The sequence below is a fragment of the Aspergillus affinis genome (assembly GCF_023601865.1).
Source record: "Aspergillus affinis strain CMG 70 chromosome Unknown NODE_56_length_205077_cov_90_699902, whole genome shotgun sequence".
NCBI lineage: Eukaryota > Fungi > Ascomycota > Eurotiomycetes > Eurotiales > Aspergillaceae > Aspergillus > Aspergillus affinis.
In genome coordinates, this window is record NW_026515837.1 from 4,410 (window position 1) to 28,458 (window position 24,049).

Consider the following 24,049-nt stretch of genomic DNA (forward strand, 5'->3'; position numbering starts at 1 on the left):
TCGAGCCATGTGTCCGGTTTCCAGGGGAAACGTGAATCCTCGTCACGATGACAACATCTGATTGGAAATTCGGCCCCCAACCAGCAAAAATTCTGTGCTTAGCCCGATGCAAGGAAGGGACATACTGCGTAAACGAGAAAACAAAAACATTAAATAATACAATTTAATCCTGTAACACAAAGCACAAGGATGGTGAGAAATTGCGTATGCAGTAGACCCCTGCCTCGTGGCGAGATGCAACAGATGTCCTCAAACAAGCGCCAACCTGTCTCGCCAGTTCCCACAACAGACTCACACACTGACACCCATGTCGATCTATAGATAGTACTCCCATAGCGCGCTCTGCCATTGGCTCCTACTTGCCAGGTTTTGGCCTAATTTTTCTGACTGAACGGACACGTTCATTTGCTGGCAACCTGACGCCGCGGTCCACCGTCCGGGCGCTTACACTGCATACACCATCGATTAGTCGGTAGAGATGCCTGCGATTGGGAACCCCTAGCTTGCGTCGGTCGCCAGTAGGAATTCGAGGAAGGGCTTCCAGAACCTCAGCGCAGCATTCTTGAAACTGGCGTGAAACAATTATCGTCGATCTTTGTTTGTTCTCTCTCCGTTCGGTTTCTAAGTTTGGAATTGATGAGGGAAGGGCCGGACAGATTAGGTAGGTGCTTAAGGTGTGAGGTGTCAGGTCAGGTGTCAGGTGTCAAAACTCCTTTTCCGTCGCGGGAAGACTCCATCCATCCTTAGTATCCGTGGTCCGTACCTAGGTTCCCTCCCGCCGGGCTAAACACTGACAGTGAACAGTAGACGCTGGTCCGTACCGTATTTTCGCACCTGTCAAACAGGAAAGTTTACCCACTCAAGTTGCTAGAGTTAAGGTAAACGAGAAACACGAAGGTTCTCGGGAGCTTGTTTTTCTTTTTCTTTTTTTCTTTTTTTCTTTCAACCTCGCTCCTTATCTGCCTATCACCGACCGCATGAAAAATATCCTCATGTCATAGATCCACGACAAATAAATTAAACCCAATATAACATACGGAAAAACAATTTGAAATCCTCACATCCATCCTGAGTACTTTCACTAATCCGGTAATTCCAGCAATCCACCCCTGCAAATGATCCACGTCCCACCCCCTGACGCAACCCCCTAAACGAGCGAGCTCAATTAAATTACTCAGTACTCCGTAGATTCTCGATCAATCAAAGCTGAACGACGCCAGACCAATGCGCGACGACAGGAAACTAGTAGATCTAGTGCCCGACTGGTCTGGCGTCGCTGGGGGCCGGGGAAATCATTAGCGGCGCCACTTGGCATGTCCGGCCCGGACAATTGGGGCTTTTTTAATGTATCTGCGGAGCTCTGTCTTTGGAGTCTGGACACGGAATTAATCTTAACAGATTGATTCGATATTAATTGCGATGGGGGGAGATTTGATTGACGTGTCAGTGTGTAATAATCTAATGTCTATCATGGAGGAAATAGTTGACCTAGACAAGGTCTTTACCCAGTAGATCGGTCGTCAATTAATTTATCGAAGCGAGGCTCTCGTTAGGCGGAATGGTTGGCAGGATGATCTAGAGCCTACCTACGGAGCCTTGGACGGACTAGATACCCACGGAGTACGCATACGGAGTCTTTTGACAGAGGACGGTTCGTATAGCTACCTGCCATACTCCGTAGGTGCTGTCTTTCGGGTGTTTGACCACTATCTTAGCCGATTCGTAGTCTACTTGCTTACTTGCTTTTTCTCCCCCTTAGACATCATTTATATCTACGGGCCAAAATTTTAGGTATTACTAGACGTAGTCACTCCGTATGTGCTCCGTACATATGTATCAACTATCGACGACTCCACACTGCCTGCCATACTGCAACACCCAGAAACAGAGGATCGGTGATAACCTGTCTCGTACCTAGGTAACCACAATTTATCAACGAAACGAAAAAAGAAAAGAAAAGAAGAAAAAAAGATACGAACCCCACAAATAAAACCAGCGGATCTCGCGCAAAATGCAAATGCAATCAATGCCTGTAGGCTGTAGCCTGCATAGCCAGTACCCACTTCTTCTCATCCATACTAAGTGGGTGCTTGATTGCTACCTTGCTTTGCAGAAAGCCAGTGACCTGTCACATGGCTTTTTTGCTTTTTTGCTTTTCTCATTTTTCCTTTTCGTTCGTTTTAATCTATTTCTCCTTTTCCCCTGCGTCTACCGTAGAAACTAGAGTGTACAGAATGTGCATGTAGACCTGGGAAAGATGCACATACCCGACAACAATTAAATCAGTCTTAACCTATCCTGAACAGAGGAGATGGTTTCCACAGCATAGAGTGCAAAGTCCAGAAACTGATATTTTAAGCGGTATGACGCACTAGTCTAAGATCCTATCTACCGAAGATAGGCAGAGATCGGCTTGAGGTGCCTTTCGGTATGTATGTAATACTGGTTGCGTTGCAGGCAGAAATCGAGTTCGTACTTTTGCTCACGGCATGCATGCATGAAGGTATGGCTGGGGGAATGACCATCCCAATAGATTTATAATAAGGTGATTCATTGGCTCGATGTTCGTGGGTATTTATGTATGTATAACTAGGACCGAATAGTTTAGTCGGGTGGTCGGTTATTGTTCAAATGGCGATCTGCTGGCGACTCAGTGGAGAGTTGAGTTACATACAGTACCTAGCTACTAAAGGATTTCGTAGTGGTTTTTATCGACGTAACCAAACAACTAACTAACTCAGGGAAAAGAACATGAGTTATCAGTATCACTCACCCGCCTGGTTGGAATTCTAATCGCAACCCCGACTAGACAGAACATGTGCATACGGAGTATAAGGTAGGCACATACATACTATAATCATTACGTCAAGACTGTCGTGTCATTTCATCGCTCTCTCGGAAACATCAACGTGTGACGAAACATGGGATGGGAAATGCAAATTCGGTGACGGTGTATATCCGGGGCCATTAACCGGTACTCCAACGGAACCTACCTTTGCGATTACGGGTTCGGTCAACCTCTCCTTACTGTCTAGGTAGATACTACCTCGCAGTGAGTTTAGTTTTGTTATGTGTAACGGGATTCGTGTATGCGTGAGAAAATAGATCCCCTCCCAGACCGTGGGTCTCTTCAACCATGGGAGGAATGGATGAATGTTTGGGGTTACACCATCTAGAGAGGGATAACTCGCTACAACGTAATGATTACCTAGCTAGAGACTTGGACGGGAGGAGTATTGGTTGTTGAATAACCGGGTCCCGTAGAGTATGTTAGATACCTATTGGCGGGGTAAGAGAGAGGAGAGGAGAGAAAAAAAGTCTCGTCCGCCATGATGTCAATGGATCACATAGCCCTAAACCCGTGGAGGGAAGCATGTCCGATCTCTGTGTAACCACACCTTCTTCAGTAATACCTACGGTATTTATTCTTTGCTTTTTCGGGGTGGATGGCCAATAATTGCATGCGACTAGGCCGCGGGGATCACTTCCAGGGCCAAATAGTTCACAGTGCGTGTGGTTTGCGCGTGGGTAACTACATACGTATACGGGGTACAGTATCCGACTATCCGTACCTACCGCCTGTCTACTGGACTGGACTCTGGCGATCATGCACGTTCATCAACATGATCAATTCGCCAACCGTGATGTTGACGAGGAGAAAATACATCCGGATTCGATACCGATCGAGGATCGAAGATCCCGATCTCCATGAGCCTGTCATATACGGCATTGCACCTGGAAGGAATGGTTAGGCCCCAACCGAGAGGGTCACTAACCGACTTAGCCAACTTAGCCTGCTGTGATCGCGACGAGAAATTTTCAACCATGTTCAGGACGAGTCTAGGCCACTAGCTAAAAGGTCACTGACATCAGTTGCTTGCTCCTCCGTACTCCGTACTTTCTGGTGGAATTGGTCAGATGGATCGTCTCGTCGCAGCGACCGGTCGGGAAAAGCTTCCGAACTAAGGAGGGGTTCCGAAGGTGATTGAATGCAGATAGGAGATGGAGCTCTTTTTTTTTTTTTTTTTTTTTTTTTTTTCAATAGTCGCAATCCTGGGGCCTTTTGAGAGAGCCTAGAGGAGAGATGGAGAAAAGATCGTGGGATTTTTCCAACCCCGTAATGCTCAAGATGACATCCACTCCGCTAAGGTATCTCCATCTTTGGGCCGGACTGTGGTCGATTCCGTAATTCGCAGGGAGGAGTGGAGTCGCCGGGCAAAAGATCATCGATCGTCTTGCCCGACTTTGAATGATTGACGCATCATGTGCCCTGACCATACACCGTACCCATACCCGGTGGACCTCTGGACAGCGAAAAATACCGTCAGGATGGAACCCGAAGGTTTCAACGGATATCCCGATGTGGCTTGGCTGGCTTGAGTGGTGTGGCTCAGCCCGGACGGTCGCCGTACTTCCTCAGGCACTGTGCCTATGAGATGGAGCCTGGCTCCCCTCCGAGATCCGCCGTTGACTTTTTCTTTTCTTTTCTTTTCCTTCAGATTTCACATGAGGCGGTGACACCGTGAGGGAGAAAAAAAGAAAAAAGGTAAAAAGTACCATCCGAATGTGGAGGACATGCTTAATCCCCAAACAATAGTCTCGACTTCTCCGGGCTTTAATTTTGCATTCGCTCTAAACCGGTGACTGATCAGAAAATCAATCAAATTGTCTTCCCACGATCCCAGTTACCACCTCGTCAGGTCACCTTATTTTGATTCGGCCTCGGCCTTGCCCGATAGCCTGGCCTGTCTATCTGCCGGCCAAGTCTTCATCCCAACCCCCGTGGCTTGGTTAGGGACGAATCCGGAAATCAGTAACGAAACGCAAAAGACTCGTCGGCTCCGATGGTTGACTTTCCTCTTGTAGGGCAGAGGGATTCCCATCCTTGCCGAGGTCAGCAACTGGCCTGGACCGTGAGCCTGCCATCGAGGTTCCGCCACACTGGATCTTTTCAGACCTCCTGGGCGGGAGGGTACGGACTACGGACTCGGACGATGTCGAGTGTACCTATATAATACTGTACATCAATACAATGATGATCGGGTGAAGGATTCATTGTGTGGAGTATAGGATTGTTGGATACAAAGCTTGCGGAGTGAGCTTAATGACCCCAACTCCACAATCTCTATCGCCCCCCTCTCGACATCGTCGATCTACTGCTAACGTGCTTCAGAGGAATGCACACAGTATGCATGTACATGCATGGGAAGGGAAAAAAGGGAACCGAACTTTTGTAAAAGAAAATAGGGGGTGTTCACTCCCTCCCTAGTCATATCGGGGCTGCCGCATTTACCTCGACATATTTCGAAATCTCGGAATACGAGGACCTCCTAGGGTCTGTAGGCAGTACTCCGTACCACATACCAAGTTGCCCGATCCGGCTCGGACCATTGCCTTTTCTGGGCCTTCCCAGCCCTCTACAGACGCATCTCCAACCTCTGCATAGAACAGGAGTCAGAACTTACGGAGTTAGGGAGATACCAGGGAGTCTGCCTGCCCGGAGGAGCAAATCACAGGCTCCTTACTCTCATCCCCAGTATTTTCTTCTGCTTCTTCCCTGGTCGCCGTTACAGAATGTCTCTCTTCAGACTTCTTGTCCTCTTGCCTGCCAATCACTTGGGGGGACTGCAAAGTCTCCGGTCAGCATCAGGCCTCCAGCGCCGGGGAGAAGAGAAGCTAGTGGTCATCATCTAGAAGAGATTCACCCATCTCATTGTACTGTATGTATCATCTCATTCGCATGAGACTCGAACACGTTTTGCCCCTCGGGAAGCTCTCCTAGACGGTGGCGTGGGCGTTGCTGCAAGTTACCCCTCCTCTTTTTTTTTTTTTTCCTTCCTTGCTCCTTGCAGTCATCATCACCCTATCCCTTATTGAGGGGCAGACTGACCAGAGAAAGGAAAGAGAAAAAAACCAAGGAGGGGGGAAAACCAAAACCGAAGCCAAACCACCTGCGGTTCGTGTTGGGTGGCAACCAGCGACCGGCGACATGACGGGGACATGTAAACCCCAAAGGAGCGGACTGGCTCGTGGCAGTTGGTTTTGTTTTCTTTGCCCAGCATCCCTGCCGGAGAAGTCAGGTGGTGATGGTGACTTGACAGGAACCTGCAGATCAACCCTACCTTTCCTGTATGGAGATCTTCTCGTTTGGTCAAGGATTTACATTCACCCACATACGGTGTGTACATGGTGCCAACAGTGTGTCTGTCTACTCTGGGGTACTGAACATGACACCCCGCACGGGGATAATAATGCCACACAGACAGACAGCAGAACGACCTCAACTCCAACCCCGAGTCAGTCGTACAGTAGTCTCTCCCTCCCTCCCTCCCTTCCTTCCTTTCCACCTACCAAACAAAAACTCCTTCATCGACCAGGGAAAAGAATCCTGCATCGACCAGCTTATGCGAACACGGATTTCGAACCACCAATCCCAGTATTTTCTCCCGGCAAACCCTGTCGCAAGTCACTGCAAGTCAGGAAGGATTTCATTTCCTTTCCATTTCTTTTGCCTTAGTATCTTCCTTAATTAATAGATGTATTAATGATTAAATCTATCCAGTAGTTCGTTAGTTACAAGATGACTTGACCGGAGAGTGAGGAACCTAAGGTAAGGTATCCCACTTCGCCTCCCCCGAACAGGCTAAGAAAACGAGGCTGGCTGGACCTGTTCAATCTTACCCCAACGAAACAAAACCAAACCATACAGACTACCTATACCTTACCTACTTAACATTAATTATTTGCTACCTAACTACAAGTTACTATAGGTAGATATTCCATCATCTTTCTAGATAGGATACACGGTCGGTTTGTACCCCAGAAATAATAATACATAGAGAAGAAGGAAAAATAAAATAAGATGAAAAAATCCTCCCAGACCGTCCCGAACGTGGCTGGCGGATCAAAGCAGTCGTGGACATGAGACGTTAGACATAAGACAGTAGAACCTAACCAAGCCGATGATGTGGAAAGACGAGAACAAATCATTTATTTCATTCTAAATTCGGCCCCTAATGATGTATACTTGAGAGGAAATATAACTGTGATTTATTCTGATTTTTCTTCGGTGCGTGTGAGTGTATACTGTGTGTTTATACGACTACTACTACTACTACTACTCTACACATACAGTGATACTTGGTTATGGACAGCATAATATTTAGAGTACAGGGCTTCGAAACAAATCCCGGTTTGTTGGAAACTCTTCCACCTTACCCTATCTCGGTCCTGTCTGTATCTGTATTCATACGTTGATCGGCTCACTTGGTCATACTTGAATTTATATCGTGGTAGAGACGACGTTGGTATATGTCTGCTATTCCATGTCTATAACAAGGTGCATTGAATGAATCTCGCGGCTGCTACTCTTTATAATTTATATTGAGAATCACGTCGGAGGAGGGTTTCTGCTTGGTATACGCCTAGTGCCAGAAAGAATTCATTTAACATATTAGTGGGATTTATGGAGCACGGTTTTCATTTATGATGGTGATGATGATGATGGTTTATACTCGAATATCAGCTCCCTGATGGGACTCTTCCCGAGTCGCCAACGTCTAAACAGGCTGCGGCAGGATAAATGAAGTAGTAAATACACCTTTCTAAATGCCAAATTCCTATGTGGAATCCATAAATCCGTTCAATCAAAACTCTTAAGTTACAATAGTAAATTGAGCATGGGTATAGAGGCCTGTAAGAAAGAATCGCCAAAGAATCTACAAGATTCTCTTACTAGACTAGATACATAAACAGCACCCCTAGGACGATATGAAGAAGTTAAAGGGCGATTCAGAGAGTAGACGGAGTGAGAATTTTGAGGGAGATCAGAGACATATATCTCTGCAAGTGAGCAACTGGACTCCAGAATCTGCATGCTGGAAGCGATATAACTAAGCTGGTTATGGCCAAGATATAGCCAGAGAGTTATATTTCAATTAGTAGTGAATATATGGTCGATCTTGTTTTTATCTAGCTTGAATGCCCCGAAAGACTCATAGAGGTTAAAGACAGTTTTGCGAACTAGAGGTTTCTCGCCCAGTTTGATCATTTCACGAACCATTAACTAAACAACAGCCCTATCGAGTCTAGCTTGACATTGCCGAAAACATGGCATTGGTACAAAAACGAAAGGCTTTTATGAGATTAACAACCCTAAAGGAATAAGGAACCATAACCAGGGACTCATCCATCCAGAATTCATTCAGCACATGGCGGCAACCAAACATGGGAGTCAAACGACTCAACCTATCACATCATGAACTTCACACCATTTCTTCTTGCACGTGGCATTCCCGAAATAATACGACCCGCCATGGGCCCGGATATATTGAGCCACTATTTTCCACGACACTTTAGGCGGCTCTGTGATCAGGCTGGGTCGACGACCAGAGCTGCGACCGCGGCAATGGTGGCAGGCCCTCCCGGTCTCCGAACAGAGGTTCACGGCTTCGCAGAGAAGTTTGATCTTGTTTGCATGTTAGCCCTTGGTGTCTGTCTGGTGCGCGAGGAAGGGGAAGCGGAAAGCTCACATCCTTATCATGCCACTGTGGTTTCCTGACCCTCTGATCTTTCGACTTCGTCAGGTTCCGGAACCTACCACGTAGCGTTGACTCTGCTTCCTTGAACCCCCCGAGCCGTTTGATATCCTTGTATGATAGTCCGTGGCGTTTACATTCTATCAAGAAGGCGTTTCGGGCCTCGCCGGGGCACCTGGACGGTCTAGTACCAGTACCTAGTAATTGCGGACGAAGGTGGCTTGTTGTCGTTGTCGTGAGCGTGAATCGCGGTTGTGGATGTGTGAGTTGATCTAGTTGGAATAGACTCTCTTGGTATGTGAATGTGTCTGCGGGGTCGTAGAATGGCGAGGGGTTGCTGTTCAGCAGCGCCGGCGCTGGGTCTCGGGGGCTTGGTAGGTTGGTGTATTCGGGTCGGCAGGGGTTCAGGTTCATGTGTACTGGTACTGGTACCGGTGGAGGGAGGTAAAGATGGCTTTGGGTTTCGTTGTTCAAGTTCAAGAGCGTCAGGCCGTGGAAGTCATTGGTTGCCGTGCCTGTCGGGGCTGTCTGGTCGTATCCGGTGTTGATATTGTCGTAATGGTCATTGGGGGTAGTGAAGAGTTCTGGACCGTTGGAGCAGAGGACCTCATTGTGATTGATAAGAGCCTGTTGTTGTTGGTGGTGGTGCTGCTGCTGCATGCCGAAACCGGTCTGGTAGCCAAGAGACGACCACGATAGTGAGGAATCGGGACTGCATGTGTCATTCATTGAGGTCACGCTGGTGCCAACAAGCGTGTCTACCGGCATTCTCGGTAAGAGGTCGTTGAATAGCGGCGCGGTTCCCACGTCCATCATCCACTCTGGTTTTGGAATTATGCCGTCGTTAAACAAGCACTCGTTCGAATCCTCAGGGGAGGGGAATAGCGACGTTGAGTCAAACTCGATCTTAGCATCTGGGAAAGTATCTGGAAACATCGCCATGTTCCTGCTGGCGATGAGCAGACTGGGTAGTCTGGGAACAGGATGAAATAGATCAATGGTCGGATCATTGGGATCAAAGCTCTCTTCTCCTTTGATTGACGTGTCTGGCTCGGAAGAGGTTGCCACCGGTGGGAGGTCGTAGGGATGATACTCGGAGCTGAAACTTTGGATTTGGTTCTCGCCGTGAATTGATGGACTTGTGCCTTGTAGGGCTGAAGGACTTGGGGCTCCATAATGAGGCTGAAAGTCCTCACCCTCGCAGTCTATGGAAGGAAGCGGAGGAGACCACGGTTGGATGTCTTTCTCCATGACATCACTCTGCGACGTTGGGGTTTGAACTGGCTCCTCGTCGACATCGTGCGAGGAAGTGTTTCTTCTTTCCAACGACTGTGTCTTTGGGGAATCTTCACGGGTGGTATCTTGAGGAGGGGATGGGGATGCAGGTGCAGATGCAGATGCAGATGCGGCTGTTAAGTCGCAGTGATCAATAGAGCGAAGGACATTGCCTTCGGCCGTGTGGAGTCGATCAACCGTAGCCATATCTGAAGAAGAACAACCGTGCTTATCAAGAATAAAATTTGATTGCGGACGACGACTATTCCCAGGCTCGACGAGAATGCAGCGCATGGTTCTTAAATTGGGACAAGGTCGCTCGTGCCCCGTCCTTCCGTCCTTGTCTTGATCTAGACTTTCTAGAATCACACCGCTACTATGATCAAGGTGTGTTAGTTGTGGATGAAGATGGCCTGGTCATTTAGGCTTTTCGGGATTCTGGATCATGCACGTTGTTGGGCTTGAGACAGGGCGCCTGCAGACCACTCAGTATATGGAGGTCTCACTTTGGATGGGCCGATCTTGCTTACTGTTCTTTTCTTTTTCTTTTCCCCGGTCTAGATTGGAAAAAGGAGCGTCTCAAGGTGAGAGAGCCTGTCGGTTTTCAAAGCTCGCTGTTGCCTCAACCCGTGTGGATGCGTCGTAGATCCAAGACCTTCTTGCGGCGGAGGCGAGACCAGAAGACGATGACAAAGAGCAAAAAAGAAGGTAGAAGAATTTTCTGTGGATGGAGTGAAAAGGATACCGGAGAAAAATAAACCAAGACAGACAGAGACACCGGAGTGAAATATTCTGGCGGTCTGGATGTCTTGTCTCTATTGTCGGAGTCAGTCAGTCAGGTCTTCTTCTGTTGGGCACGATCTGCCTTTGCCAAACCCATAAGCCACAGGCCGATGAGCGCCCCAATGTCCCACACGCTTTCTCTCACCTTCTTAAGACAGAAGAGTCGTTGTGATTCGAGAGGTAGCTTAGCAGACTTCTCAGGGAATGTTCTGGTGCGGATTCTTCCCCGTGTCCCAGATGCTCTCGTAAAATGGAGAGTTGATATAGTTGGAACAGTTTCAGAAAAGAGAGAAGAAACGAGGATAGAAAAGCGAGACAAGTGGAAGGCAGGAAAGAGTGGCGAAGTAATATCAACTGAACTCTAGCAAGGTGATCCTCTGAATATGCTCGGCATATGAATGAGTTTCCAATGCCCCCAACTTTCAACAGAAAGCCCCTTTTCTTGTAAGGACATGGACATTGATTGCGCCGTTGTGAACCTCACGCTGTATACCCCTGCAACTCAATTGTGTCTATTTTATTTTATTTATTTATTCTGATTTTACGTTTATTATTGATCACAAACCGCCAGGGTCTCTCTATCCTCTATCCATCCCATCTCGCACTAACGGGAACAGATTCCTTGTCTCTCACGTACAAAGCGATTTTGTTTCCCCCCAGAAGCTACCTAGAAAGCGCCGTATTGGATACATGTGAAGGATCTTCCCTTTTCCCTGATAGAATAGACTAGACTAAACTAGCATGGATGGTTCCCGATTCTAGACGTTGGCGTTGACGTTGTCCTAGTCCATTACCTTATTTTTGTCCGCAACGCCCGTTGAAGATCGATTGACGAGTCTCAAATGCTACATAGGTCCATCCCTTCCTCTCTTCCCTACCCTCCCCTGGCTTTTCAACGTTCCCGATGTCCAATCGTATCGCTCTCGGACCTTTTCTCGGGATGTCAAACCAAGGGAAGAGGCAGACAGGTTGGGTGGACGTGACACCCCCGGCCCTACGCCGAAGATGATGGATAAATGCAGGACAGTCTTGTCCTCCTTTTCCTGTTGCAATAATAACAACATTTGAATTTCAAAAATCGAACCCGAAAGGAGGGAGGGGTGGAAAAGTGTGTGCGTGAAAAAGAAAAAGAACAAAAATTAAAAGAAAGAACATCTTCCACTCGCAACCCACCCCACCCCTCCCAAAGAAGCAACCTGCCAAAAGCCTGCCTAAGCCTCCGCCAGCGCCATGTCTTGTAACCAACTCGTCTGACTGGTGGATGCGGAGTTGAGAAGGATGGGAGGAAACGGGTAGCCAACGGGTAGCCAGATAGGGCTTTGTTCGCTGTACTCACCCCTCTTTCGCTCGTCTACCCTCCTCCACGGCATGTAGAGGATGGCGGTTGGTTGTGAGTTGTTGGTTGTTTTTGTCTGATGACCTGTTCCGTTACCTTTTTGTCTGGCTATGCCTCTGGCTCTGGTTATGGTTCTGAAATGTTGCAAATCGGGGGTTGGGCTAGATAACGTTTGATTGATGTCGGAGAATTAGGGCTGCGTTCGTTTATGTGGCGTTTAGGTAGGCTCTATCTTTTGGCTGTTGGTCTCTATCTATCTATCCTTTTAAAGTTAGTTTTTATTTTATTTTATTTTTTTCTCTTGAATTATACGATTTGGTTTGGTTTGCTCTTTCTTTGATGTATTTTCTCCTTGCTGGACGGATTGGTCGAACTGCAGGACTGCGCCGTGTTGCATATGCATGTCACTAGTTTCTTTTTCTTCTTTTGGTTTATGTTTCCCCTTGCACTTGTTTTCTTCACTTGAGGCGGAGAGGATGGAGGTGGGATGGGATGGTTTTTTCAAACTCTTTAGCTTTTACTACTACTACACACCCTACACATTAAAACAAAATGTGCAAAAGAAAAGGATAAGACAGGAACATTTCGGAGAATAAACAAACGAAGAACTATCCCCATCCTCCCAGTGGAAGTAGAATGTAAATTAGACGATATTCGAATATACTACGAAGAGAAAAAAGCAAATAACAGCGAAGAATTTAGGTTGTTCCCGTCCGCGGGGAAAGGCTGTACGTAGTATGCTTGGTAGATCCCCTAACTCCGTTTTATTTTCCTTTCTGATTGATCAACTTCAGTCTTCTTTGCTCGTGATCTTGGCTTGATCTTGGGTTTGTTTCTAATCCCGTTTGGGATCTAGTGTGCGTTTACTTCAGCGTGGCATGTATATTCTTTTTATTATTATATGATAACGATAACATGGTTCACAACATCCTTGGAGAGATGGATGAGATCGTCCATGTTCGTCTCGTTCCCTCTAACAGTTTCGAGTCAAATTGTCGAATTAGTCGGCGTTGAGCCTCAACTTAGCAGTGAAAATAAATGGGGTTCTTAAATTAAGTGAAACGTGACTATCGAGTGTGGTTTGCGATGACGTAGACTTGAGATGTTATATTCCCCCCCCCTTGGTATTTCTGACAGGTAGAGAAGTGTCCGTGGACGAGATGGAGAAGTTCCGGCCGCGGCGGCTGAAAGTTTAAAGTTTGCAGAAATAATTGGACATTTAAATAAATGCATAAACAAGCAGAAATAGAATAAACTAAAATATAATATAATATAATCAAATAGATAACTACACTACATCCTTTTTTCTCCACCTTCCCGCTGGCGAAATCAATGACCCGTTTGAATCTGAAGTTCAAAAAACATATTCTGGGTATGTATGTACGTAGGCTTAGAAGAGACTATTTACTACGTACCAATCTCCCATGCCAACCCTCACCAGGAAGCTACTTATGGTATTACTATCTGTACGTATGCGTTGTACCGTTACCTCCCTTTTTCTCTTTCGCCTTCCCCGCGTATCACCCAGCCCCCCTCCTCTGTCTGCTGATCCTCAGTCTTCTCCATGCACGCTCACCCCGGATCAGCGGATCAGGAGGGGGCGAGAGAGTACTAATGAGAAAGTACGGTGAAAACATTAGGCAGGAGGCAGTAGACAGTGCAGACCCGTATCAAACACATCCTCATCCGGACAAACTCAACCTGACTGGCCAGCTACCGAGCACGGGGATGGCAAAGGAGGTGTGGGTGGGCGTGGCTGTGGCTGCGAGTCGAGGTTTGTGGGACATCGAGTAAGCATCCCGGACCAGGGCCAGAGACTTTAAATTTTTTTTGGTGCACTTTTTCGGTCTCCGGTCTCGTCTGGTCTAATTTGGAGTGGTCCGGGGATGGAAAGGAAGGGGGGACGTACTGGACTGAGCCTGAACCTGCGGGAACCTACATACCTGAGTGCGGACCTGACCCAGAGTGGATTAGGTGGATGGATGGTTGTACGGGGATGGAGAAGCAGAAAGCAGATGAAAAATGGCGTCTCGATATGAAAAGTACACCGAGGAGGGTGTGACGGCGCTGCGGTAAGTTAGGGCTGCGGTGGTTCTGCCCTACCTGATTGATCTCTGCCTGGTACAAGAGTAATCAGTTTTTTGGGGATGGAGGATTAAACAGTGGAAAATCAGTAATTGGTTGTTTCTATTACTTCTTCCTTTCTTGTGAAATTCTGATCCATCTCTTTTCAACATGTTGATTGTGCCTTCTGACTTCTATCCTGTCTGGTCATTCATGCCTGTTCCCGATCATTGCCCGGGTATTCGGTTTGTCGACACTGGCTGTCGGGGGGGAATTAAAACAAAACAAAATAATTTAAATCAGAAGCCTCCATAAGGAAAATTCTTAATCAAGAAAATAAAATTTAAGAAACCAAAATGCGTCGGATTAGCCGTTTTCAATTTGTATCGTCTATCCTATATTTGCTGCTGGGATGTGTCTCCACGCTCATGCAATGAAATGACCCTGTTGCTGCCATCGCCACCCTTTCCCCCTAGAACCGGTGGATCTTTCTTTTCATCCATGGATCCGCAATACGAATGGGCATCGATGACCATGCCGGAACTGGCATCCAATATTGTCACGTCGCTTTCCTGCGCCCGGCGGGAGCCTGCTGCGCCTCCGTAGTGATCCAAAAGTCGGTCAACCAGAAGAACTAGATTTCCCATTATCAATCCAATCAGAAAACGTGTCTCGTCGGATAGAGGCAATGAAAACAAACTTACCCGTCAGCAACGTGAAGGTGAATGCGTAGAGGATCGCCGGAGACGTCATGAAAGAATACACCAGCGAGAAATCTCGGACAAAAGATAGCAGGCCGGCCAAGAACACTCCTAGAAAGACCCGAGCTGCTGCTCCAATCCCAATGCTGAAGCGACTCTGGTGCCGGCGACGCGCTAGTAGCAGGAATGCGGCGAAAATGAACATCACGAGCGACGCAACGACAAAGAAGTAGACGTAGACGAATCCTAGGACCTCCACATACGTTCTGAGAAGCTGAGGTCCACTGAGGTTAAACTTTGGGTCTTCGGACGGCACAATGCCCATACTAGAAAATAAAGCGGCCGTTACATTTCCAACCAGTGCACCCATGCGGTTGCGAGTTACGTAGTACCTGGCGGTCTCTCCCACATTGACGGTCTGGCCCACATTGGCGATCACAGGGCATAGGGGATGATTAGGCAAATCTTCTAGAATGTCGGAAATCGCCATTTTGGCGTTGATCGAACCACGACTATAGTCGATTTCCATATCAGCAATGGTGGTCCGAAGGAGGTGGATGGCAACATCGGGTTTTGGGCGTGGCTCTTCGCAGGCAAACATAATGGTTTCGAGAAGATAGGTCAATTTCAACGAAATATCCAGCGTGAGGGCGAGAATCTGTGACCCCTCAAGGAGAAGAATGAGAGCCACGTGGAATGGAAAATGTAACTGGGCCCAGATCTGCTGTGCATATTTTCCAAGCATGCTTGGGGAAAGGTCATAGTATGCTTGCCAAAGAAGATACACATTAGTCGTAACACCCAAGATATGGACAAACGACCATTTGGTCCAGCCCCCTGGCCGAACCGTTTTGTTAACAATCCTTGTAATCGAGATTACACCTTCTCCTATGATGATGAGTGTGAGGAGCCCCATCCGCACATTCAGGTGAGTGTCTTGAAGCCCAATCCCTTGGGTAACACAGGAAACTCCCATGACAACCCACATTTCCAGGCCGAACAAAGCAAACCAAACAGTCCATATATAGGGGTGGACACCGAGTTGCGCCTTGAATGTGAAAAACATCTAATGAGCGCACGGAGTCAGAGACTGAAGAGAGTAGTAAGCGATGGGCTTTACTCACCCCCAGATAGATCAAGCTGGTGACAAATAAAGTCGTGGCGATGATGAAGACTCCTCTAGCAGCATGTCTCATGTGCTGGCGGACGAAAAGGATATTGACGGTGTATTGAAGAGCCAGTAAAATTCGACTGCCACCCAGGAGTAGACTCAGTGACTGGAAAGCCCAAACGTTCTCATCCCGAACACGCGTGGTGAATCGCGTGCCCGCAGATGCAAATCCAACCATTGCAGCCAATTGCACAGCCTTGCAAAACCGCTCAAAGACCGAGTCTCGAGCGAATCGGACATCGTATAGTGTCACCTGAAGCCAGGTAAACCAGATCACCCCGAGAAAGCCCGTGTACGCTCCTAAAGCTGGAAATAGCAAGTCAACGCTAGCCCTGAATAAATCAATTCTTGCCCTGAGTAGAGCTAGATACCTTCTACATTGTAAATTTCATGTGTAGCCGTGAACGTAGACAGATTCGCCACGAAAAACAGGTCAAAGAACAATTCTATCGGAGTTGCATCCGCATGCCGGTTGAGGCGTGCAGAAGTCGGTTCAATGGGTGTTTCAAAAAACGGAATACTGTACATTTTGGGCCCAAATGTGGTTGGTGATACTGTGTAGAGAGGATGGTCCATGTAAGGGCCAGCAGGGGCAGAACCTCTCAGTGCAAGATCTTAGTGAGCAAGACCTTCTTAGCAGGCAGGATATCTCAGTGGGCAATTCCGACGGGCAAGACCATAGTGGGCAAGATCTTACTTAGTGAGCAAGATCTTAGGAGGCAGGACCCCTCCTAGTGGGCAACACGGGCGTGGGCGTCCCGCGATTTTGTTGGGGTAAGGCGGCAGAACTACCCGCAGGCGGTCAGCCCACTTCTTCCTTGCCACACTAAGGGATGACCATGACCGAGTCCTACCACTGGAACAGCGCATACGTACAGATAGTAATACCATACGTAGCTACCTGGTGAGGGTTGGCATGGGAGGTTGTAAATGGTCAGATAAGCGCTCAAAGATCGGATGATGGAAATGATCATGATTCATTTTCTGAATCTGGCGTTGACTCTTTCATGGGACTGCCGAAGCTCTCTAGTCCTCGCTCATTCTGAGCATCACCAACAGCGGTCCCGTCTTCGATGGCTTTGGGAGCTTGACCAGCCTCTTCTTTGAGCCTCTCATAGTTATCACCCGCCTCTTTGATCAAGGCTTGAATCTCGACTTCCCGCACAGCGATGTCGGCTTTCTCCTTTCTCAGATCCTCCATCCGAGTGATCATCTGAGTCTTTGACTGTTCCATGACAGCTAGGTTGGTACGAAGACGATCTAGACAGGTTGAGAGCCGGGGAAGCGAGGTCATTTTGGGAGGCGTCTTCGGTCGCTCCATGGGATCCCGGCCACTCTTGCCCATTGCAGCTCTTGTTTGGGTTGCTTCATAAGCAGCTCGGTCTTCGATGTCGGAGTCGTCTTCGTCTGACGATCCCTCTGCATCTTCGATAAGTTCTTTCATCTGTTCGCGTTGTTTTCGCTTCTGTTCGCGCTCGGCCTTTTTCCCAAGCGATATCCGGCCGTCCTCCACAAACTCTTCGAACCCTTCGGCAAAATCTTCATCGTCCCTGATGAGCCTCGTGTCTTTGTGACTATCCCGTGCGCCATCTTCCCAATCAATATCGCCCGCGTTGTCTTCAAGGGAAATATAATCTTGTTCGGTAACGGTGGCACCATGCTCTTTCGCTAACCGCGCCCTTCTAGCTTTCTTTTCTTTGATTTCCGCTTCGCTTGGGATAGCGGCAGGCGCGGACACCTTCATGACTTCGCCAAACTTCGCAGCGACATCGACCGTCCTTTCCTTCTCCTCGTCGGTCGCGGGCGTTTTCGGTGTCACGGGCGTCGAATCTCGGAGTTCCTTCAGGTAGTCGTTGTTGTAACTGGGTCGATCTTGTTCGGGGCCGACTCGCAAGGGAATATTCCTACCCGATCCTGACTGGGACGTCGTGTTCTCGAGCGCTCGTCTTCCCAAACCAGGTCGTTTGGGCATTACAACTTCGCTTTCCCGTCCTTCTTCATCATCGGCCATAGAGGTTTCGCCAGGACCGAACGAAAGGCGTAGTTTTGATTTTTGGTTCCCTTTGGAGTTGCCGGGTCTTTTGACGACGGGACCAGTATCTAAGAATGTACTTTGTGTTAGAACTATTTGGTCGGTTGCCACTCAGACAGAAAAAATGACGTGAATTTGTATAGAAACAACCCACCTTGATCACCTCCTTCATCTTCATCATCCCCACCAATCTTGCGCGGTTTTTTCCGATTGGCGAATTTGGTGCTCATTTTTGATGGTTTTTCGTACAAGTCCGGTGCTGGTACTCCCCTCGTTGCGCAATCGCAAGAAGCAGTTAATTTACTCGGCCGCGAGTTTGAAGCTCCGCAAGACGCGCCGCAAGCTCCCGGGAACAACATTCTTCCGAGCCCAGCTTATCCCACGGCGACCCATCTCAAAAGTTCCGCCGCGCGACTGCTCTCGACCATCCACGGAGGGAAAGTTTACACCAAACTGGCCAGCCAAGATGCCTCAAGCTCAGCCGGAATTGAAAAAGGTAAGTTTTCGGTTTATTTTACTTTCGCTTTCGTCCTTTTGGCGCCTGTTCTGGTCACTGACGATGCTTTAACACCCCCACAGTACATGGAAAAGCGGATCTTTTGCCAATTGAACGGCAACCGCAAAGTCATTGGTATTCTGCGAGGTTACGATGTACGTCTTCTTCTCTTCTTCTCGTCCCTACCTACGATCTTGGGGCTTGGAGGATTTGCGCCTTCGTCGTTTCGTCTCGTTTTGTGAAGGTCCGGAGAGATATTGCGCCGACAGTGCATGCGAGCGAATGTCCCAGGCTGTTTCATATTCCCGAGGAAAGGCAAAGGACTGACGTGATTGTGTTGCATTGCAGGTTTTCATGAACATTGTTCTCGACGAGGCTTTTGAAGAGAAGCCCGGCGGTGAGAAGGTCGCTGCTGGCATGGTGGTAAGTGACATCGGTTTTGGAAGCTTGGGTTTCTCGAAATGTTTCGGTGTTGCTAATTAGACCTCTCCGTTTCTAGGTCATCCGCGGTAACTCCGTCGTCATGCTTGAGGTGAGTCAATTTCTAACCTTGCGTTGCGCGCGTAATCGATCTCTCAGATAACTAACGCAATTCATCACACTAGGCTCTGGAACGGATAAGCGAGAAATAAATGGACGTCCGCCGGGTTAGAGATACACCTTCCCTGTCGGGATGGATAGGGGGTTGATTGTGTTTTTTAAATAAAGTACTGGAGTTATAAGGATCGGTTGTTGCTTTTCATGGTCTGGTCGAAGAAATACCAATTACGGTCTCCTCGCATCCTTTGTTTACGAAGAAAGAAAAATGACACTCCCATTAATGTGTGTAGAAGAAACAATAAAGTAGAAAACTGAAATTTTTGTGAATACGGATTTTGTCCACAAGTCACATTTAGGCTGCCGTATGTTCGAAGAAAATTATTTTCTTGATAGACTATCTGATGATTTGATTGCTATGCAAGACATCAACATTCATGACAAAATCAAATCCGGTATAGCATCAAACGAACCGGGGTAAAGCCGGCTTGGGGTTTGGGAAGTAGAAGCCCCAGAACCGATCAAGCAAATGCAACATGAAAAGGTTTAGACGGGGAATTTGAAGAAAAGAAGAAAAGACAATAATCGATCCCACCATCGCGCCATAAGATTTCCCTTGCCAACCTCCCTACAAGGTTTTAAGAAAATAGAAATAGAACAAAAGTATAAGTTACATGAATAAATAGGAGCTCCTAGGTGTATTAGTAGGAACTTATTGGGGTTTTTGGCCAAACTTCAGCTTTAATTTGAACCCGCCACCAGGAGTAGATGGCGTAGACGGCGTAGCCGGGTTTCGGGGTGACGCTTGGGGTGCCGGGGAAGAAAGTTTGGGGATGTGTAATTTGGGAGTTGGGTGCGGTGCCGGGGTCGGAGGTTGGGACGAAACCTTTGAGCTGCTCTTCGACTGCTTGAATGTGATACGAGGTCCAGGAGGTGGCATTCCCGGCTCTTCTCGTTTGCGCTTCGTGGGAGCTGTAGATGAATCCTTCGACGGGGTAAGAGTGGTGCGAACACGATTGGATCGGAAAAAGTGCATTCGACCCTAGAACGTGTGAGCGATAAGGGATCAAAAGCAATACGTGAGTTAGGGAACATACCTTTCCGAGGTGTTTCACCTTCCAATAGCGTGGATACTTCAGAGAGACCTTCACGGAGGTGACTGGGCTATAAATGATTCGGCAGAGATCGGCGAATTCAGAAAGCTCTAAGATCCCAATACAAGGGGAGTTGCACGCAGCCCACAGAGCTTCTTTGAGAACTTGATCTCCGGAAACTTCGAGTTTGAGTGCTTCCATGGCGCCTGGGACGGTTTGTTTCCGTGCCAAAGTCGCCTGACGGACTTCGGTTGATGATTCCTGTTCAATAATGAGACCATCACCGGAGGTTGGGGCCTGGGTTTCTGATTCCCGGCCAAAAGCCACAGGAGCAAGAGCATTGCCAAACAAGCTATGGAGCCGTCGTCGGAGCCAGGTGGAAGAATCGTTCGACATGGCGTAGATGAACCACTTCAGAAGTTCCGGGTTTTTGAACAAATCCATTTCCACGAGGCACTCGAACGCATCCAGGCGAAGAAGGTCATACGTGCCAGCCCGTGTGTAAGGTAGGAATTGCATAATATCCATCTCAACTATGTTGGCTTGCATAAGCTGCATTTGACAACGTAGGGCTGCACGTGAATAGACGTTCTGGAACGAGCTTGACCACTCGTCCATTCGCCTATACCGATCGATCTCGGCCAAGGCGTCTTTTTCCAATTGCTCTTCTGCTTGCAGCTCGAGCATTCGTTCCATATCGAAATCGTCCATCTCAACGGGCGCTGACTCGACCTTGCCAAGCATAGCGTGACACAATGACTCCATGAGCATCGCAACGTAGAAATTATCCGAGTACTGTAAGAAGAATGAGCAACAGTTAAGCCACAAGCACAGAATCATGGGTGCTCACCTCATTATTGGAGTTGTCATTGAACTTCAGCTTATCATGCAAAAACCGCTTGACTCGCATTGGAGTCTTACCGCCGTTGTCACGCACTTTTGAGATGGCCTCCGGGATCATCAACTGGAGCGCATACGCTGCCCTGTCAGAGAAGTCGTTTGAACGAGTCATCGGCGAGTTTGGCAGGCAAAACAGCTCCTGAAACGCTCGCTCTAGGTGGAACAACCCTAGCCAGTTGATTTCTTCTTTTGCATGCTTGACAAGGGCTCGAACTGCAGCTGCACGGATCCCGTGGAAATATCGTCGATCCATCAAAGTTCGGACGAAAATTGTGGAGATCAGTGGATGCTCTCGTTGGGCGGCCATATACTGCAAGGACTATAGATTCGGTCAGTATCATTAATCAACGTTGGGGGAAGAAATAAATTACTAACCTCCAACTGGGCCACGACGTCTCGGTCTTGTTGAAGCTGGGAGAGGTACATGTAACCTGGCATCACCAATGATAGTTTGCAAATCCATTCGAAATCTGCATCCATACGGATCCATTCGTAGGATTCTTGACCCATTCTCTCCTCGTCTTCTTTGCTCCAATCAGCCAGTTTCCATTCCTGCATCTCCTCCTCACTCTGCAGTACATCCCCAAGGCAGTAAAGTAAGACATCTTCTTGTACTTCCGCGGTAGGATCACCAGAAACGGCAGCGGCGCGCTCTTTTTGTCTCTTATTCCGTTTTAGTCGCTTGTACTTGGTGTTGTACGGAATATCAAACTTGGTGACACCTTCTTTGATCTCAACAATATGCTCATATGGCGTACCATCAGCTTCGTGGATTCTGATTGTCATGGAGCCTGTAAAAACCGGCTGAACAACACCTGCGTATACACCGCGAATCTCCTCTTTGACATCACGCATGAAACTGTTCTTCTCTAAATCACGAGTGCTCGGTTGTTCCGACTGGACTTGCTTGATCATCATCTCCACCACCAACTTTTTCTTGTTAAATCTTTGGGTGGCTTGGAACCGCGGGCACCCGGCACCATACACCCACTGGGCGAAGAACGCATCTAGCCTTGCATGGCCAAGTCTCTCGCACGTCTTCTGGAAAGAAGCCGTGGTGATGGCACCGTTGGACATGTCGCCAGTTCGTGACGTGAGAAATAGTCGAGATATAATACGGGACATTGTCGCCTTTCCACTTGCTTTCGTGAGTCGTCGGTCCAGAATGAATAGAACGAGAGGCGCCTTCAGTGCAATAAATTGAATTTCAGATGCATCCAGCTTCAAGTAGTTGCCCATGTCGTGTATCGATGGCCGTTCATAATCTAGGTCGCAAACTCGATCGGACATTTGCTTCATTCGAAATCGATATTCGTTGTTTCCGCAGAGTTTCCTCATAAAAGTATCGGTGATGTACCAAGCGACTCCGACGGTCACCCACGTGTCCACAACTGTCTGTGGCACGATGTTGACTCCAATCCACTGACACGATAGAGCGTGGACCAGCATGCGCGTGGAGTCATACATCGGGTCGATGATATCTTCTGGAAACAAAAGATGGTTACTGCAAATCGACAAGCAGGCTGTCGGCAAGGTCTCTTCAGGAGTGTCATCAACGAAGCACATCTTGTAACTTGAGAATGGATAGGATCCATAAGTCAAGGAAAAGAAGTCTATTGCCTTTGCCATGGGGAAGCATGTGTTCCTAAGCTCATCCCCTCTCCCCGGGAGACAAAAAGCATGAAGTGGGATGGCATTTAGCCCAAGCTGTTCATCCTGGTCACTTTCTCTGAAATCAGAAAGATTTACATATTCGAAAGGACCAACGGCGAAGCCCACTTGCTGCGCTGATAATTGAGTAATGCACGCGAATGATACGGTTTTCTTGCTCGAATCTTTCGGGTCAATGATTTCATCCGTCATGTCTCCGGAACAAACCACCGACATATCCAAACCCTCATCATCTGGGGAGATGTATCGCCCGTGGCCAGACGTAGACTTGTTACGACTGGATGAGCCGGCTCCAGATGGGTCCCGTGATTTGCGGTCGAATACGTCCCCCAACGAACAAGGCGTTTTTATTGAAAGTTCCCATGTACAACGAGACGAGGGGTCGTCAACGCAAGGGAACAGGGGGCATCCGACGCCATACCCTAGTGGATTTGTTGTGTAGACATGCGGGTAGCGCCTATCGCCGTTCTCCATACCAACAAACTGCAGACCCTCCCGGATAGTATCAATGACAAACTCAGCATACACCGTCACCGCCGTGAAACGTGGGAGTGTATTTTCCGCCGCTTTCGAGTTTATGAGTCCTTCGGCATCGTCACCGGCACCTGTTGCTCGCAGGGCCATCTGGCCCTGGGCTTCGATAGAGAATGGGTCGAGTTCATCGATCCTGACGCTTTTCGGGAGGGTCACAAACAACTCAGCTTCCGGTGGAGATTTGGCGAGTTTATCTATCCGAGACGACAGTCGCTGGTGATAATGAGGCCCGTACAGTTGAAGAGTATCGTAAGAGTTCGTATGTTTGAAGGGAGTGGACTTTCCGCTGACGGTGATGCGCTTGATTTCGCCCTGTCGGAAACTCAATCGGATAACGCGAAGGTCCTTGTACTGCGGGTGGATGGTGATTTCTGTTTTGCCCTTCAGGCTCTTATTCGCGAAGTCAATCTCCAGTTCAACCTTCTGATGCGCAACAGTAAAGCCCAGCCCCGACCAGTCAGGGCTGGCGCCGGCCTCAACGACGCCCGGCATTGCGCAAAATACTCAGTCGTGCACTGCGCCGCAAGCGCCTGGCTGACCAGCCACCGTCATGTCCAAGCCCAGAAAACAGCAGTATGATCGTCAGTTATCCGTCTCCGATGACGCTCGTTTGAGTAAAATGCCGGAATTCGTTGAAGTTGGGGGTATATGGGCGTTCCTAAAACTTGAGGCTTTAACGGTGGGCGGGGAACAGGAAGGGCAATGAAGGCCGTGAGGGAAGAAAAAGACCGCCTGGGAGATACCGGACAGGGATCAGGACATTAAAGAATGACAAGTATTCGCAGACAGAAGATGGTCGGAGGTGGGAAAGCAGGAGACGCTGAGAAAAAAAAGGCTTTTTCCACCTCAAAGCACTCACTCATTCACCTTCGGCTCATGTCGCGTTTGTTGCTCGAGAAGCTGCGGAGCTTCAGACCG

The 24,049-nt window shown here is 48.2% G+C and overlaps 5 protein-coding genes across 5 annotated transcripts; 1 reads left to right on the forward strand and 4 right to left on the reverse strand.

Moving 5' to 3' along the window:
• Nucleotides 1-8,354: 8,354 nt before the first annotated feature.
• On the reverse strand, nucleotides 8,355-10,019 carry KD926_008476 (uncharacterized protein; the record flags this gene model as incomplete). Its single annotated transcript, XM_053101205.1, has 1 exon — nucleotides 8,355-10,019. The coding sequence occupies one exon, from the start codon at nucleotides 10,017-10,019 to the stop codon at nucleotides 8,355-8,357; it is 1,665 nt and encodes a 554-aa protein (XP_052955134.1).
• Nucleotides 10,020-14,390: 4,371 nt separating this feature from the next.
• KD926_008477 (uncharacterized protein) lies at nucleotides 14,391-16,395 on the reverse strand (the record flags this gene model as incomplete). Its single annotated transcript, XM_053101207.1, has 4 exons — nucleotides 14,391-14,629; nucleotides 14,700-15,762; nucleotides 15,821-16,173; nucleotides 16,239-16,395. The coding sequence occupies 4 exons, from the start codon at nucleotides 16,393-16,395 to the stop codon at nucleotides 14,391-14,393; spliced, it is 1,812 nt and encodes a 603-aa protein (XP_052955135.1).
• Nucleotides 16,396-16,837: 442 nt separating this feature from the next.
• KD926_008478 (uncharacterized protein) lies at nucleotides 16,838-18,129 on the reverse strand (the record flags this gene model as incomplete). Its single annotated transcript, XM_053101208.1, has 2 exons — nucleotides 16,838-17,967; nucleotides 18,054-18,129. The coding sequence occupies 2 exons, from the start codon at nucleotides 18,127-18,129 to the stop codon at nucleotides 16,838-16,840; spliced, it is 1,206 nt and encodes a 401-aa protein (XP_052955136.1).
• A 236-nt stretch (nucleotides 18,130-18,365) lies between these two features.
• KD926_008479 (putative small nuclear ribonucleoprotein SmG) lies at nucleotides 18,366-19,027 on the forward strand (the record flags this gene model as incomplete). The annotated part of the gene is made up of 5 exons (XM_053101209.1): nucleotides 18,366-18,395; nucleotides 18,479-18,550; nucleotides 18,744-18,818; nucleotides 18,895-18,927; nucleotides 19,001-19,027. The coding sequence occupies 5 exons, from the start codon at nucleotides 18,366-18,368 to the stop codon at nucleotides 19,025-19,027; spliced, it is 237 nt and encodes a 78-aa protein (XP_052955137.1).
• A 617-nt stretch (nucleotides 19,028-19,644) lies between these two features.
• KD926_008480 (transcription initiation factor TFIID subunit TAF2) lies at nucleotides 19,645-23,623 on the reverse strand (the record flags this gene model as incomplete). The annotated part of the gene is made up of 4 exons (XM_053101210.1): nucleotides 19,645-19,974; nucleotides 20,030-20,821; nucleotides 20,877-21,245; nucleotides 21,302-23,623. 4 exons carry the CDS (start codon nucleotides 23,621-23,623, stop codon nucleotides 19,645-19,647), a joined length of 3,813 nt encoding a protein of 1,270 aa, XP_052955138.1.
• Between the last annotated feature and the right edge of the window lie 426 nt (nucleotides 23,624-24,049).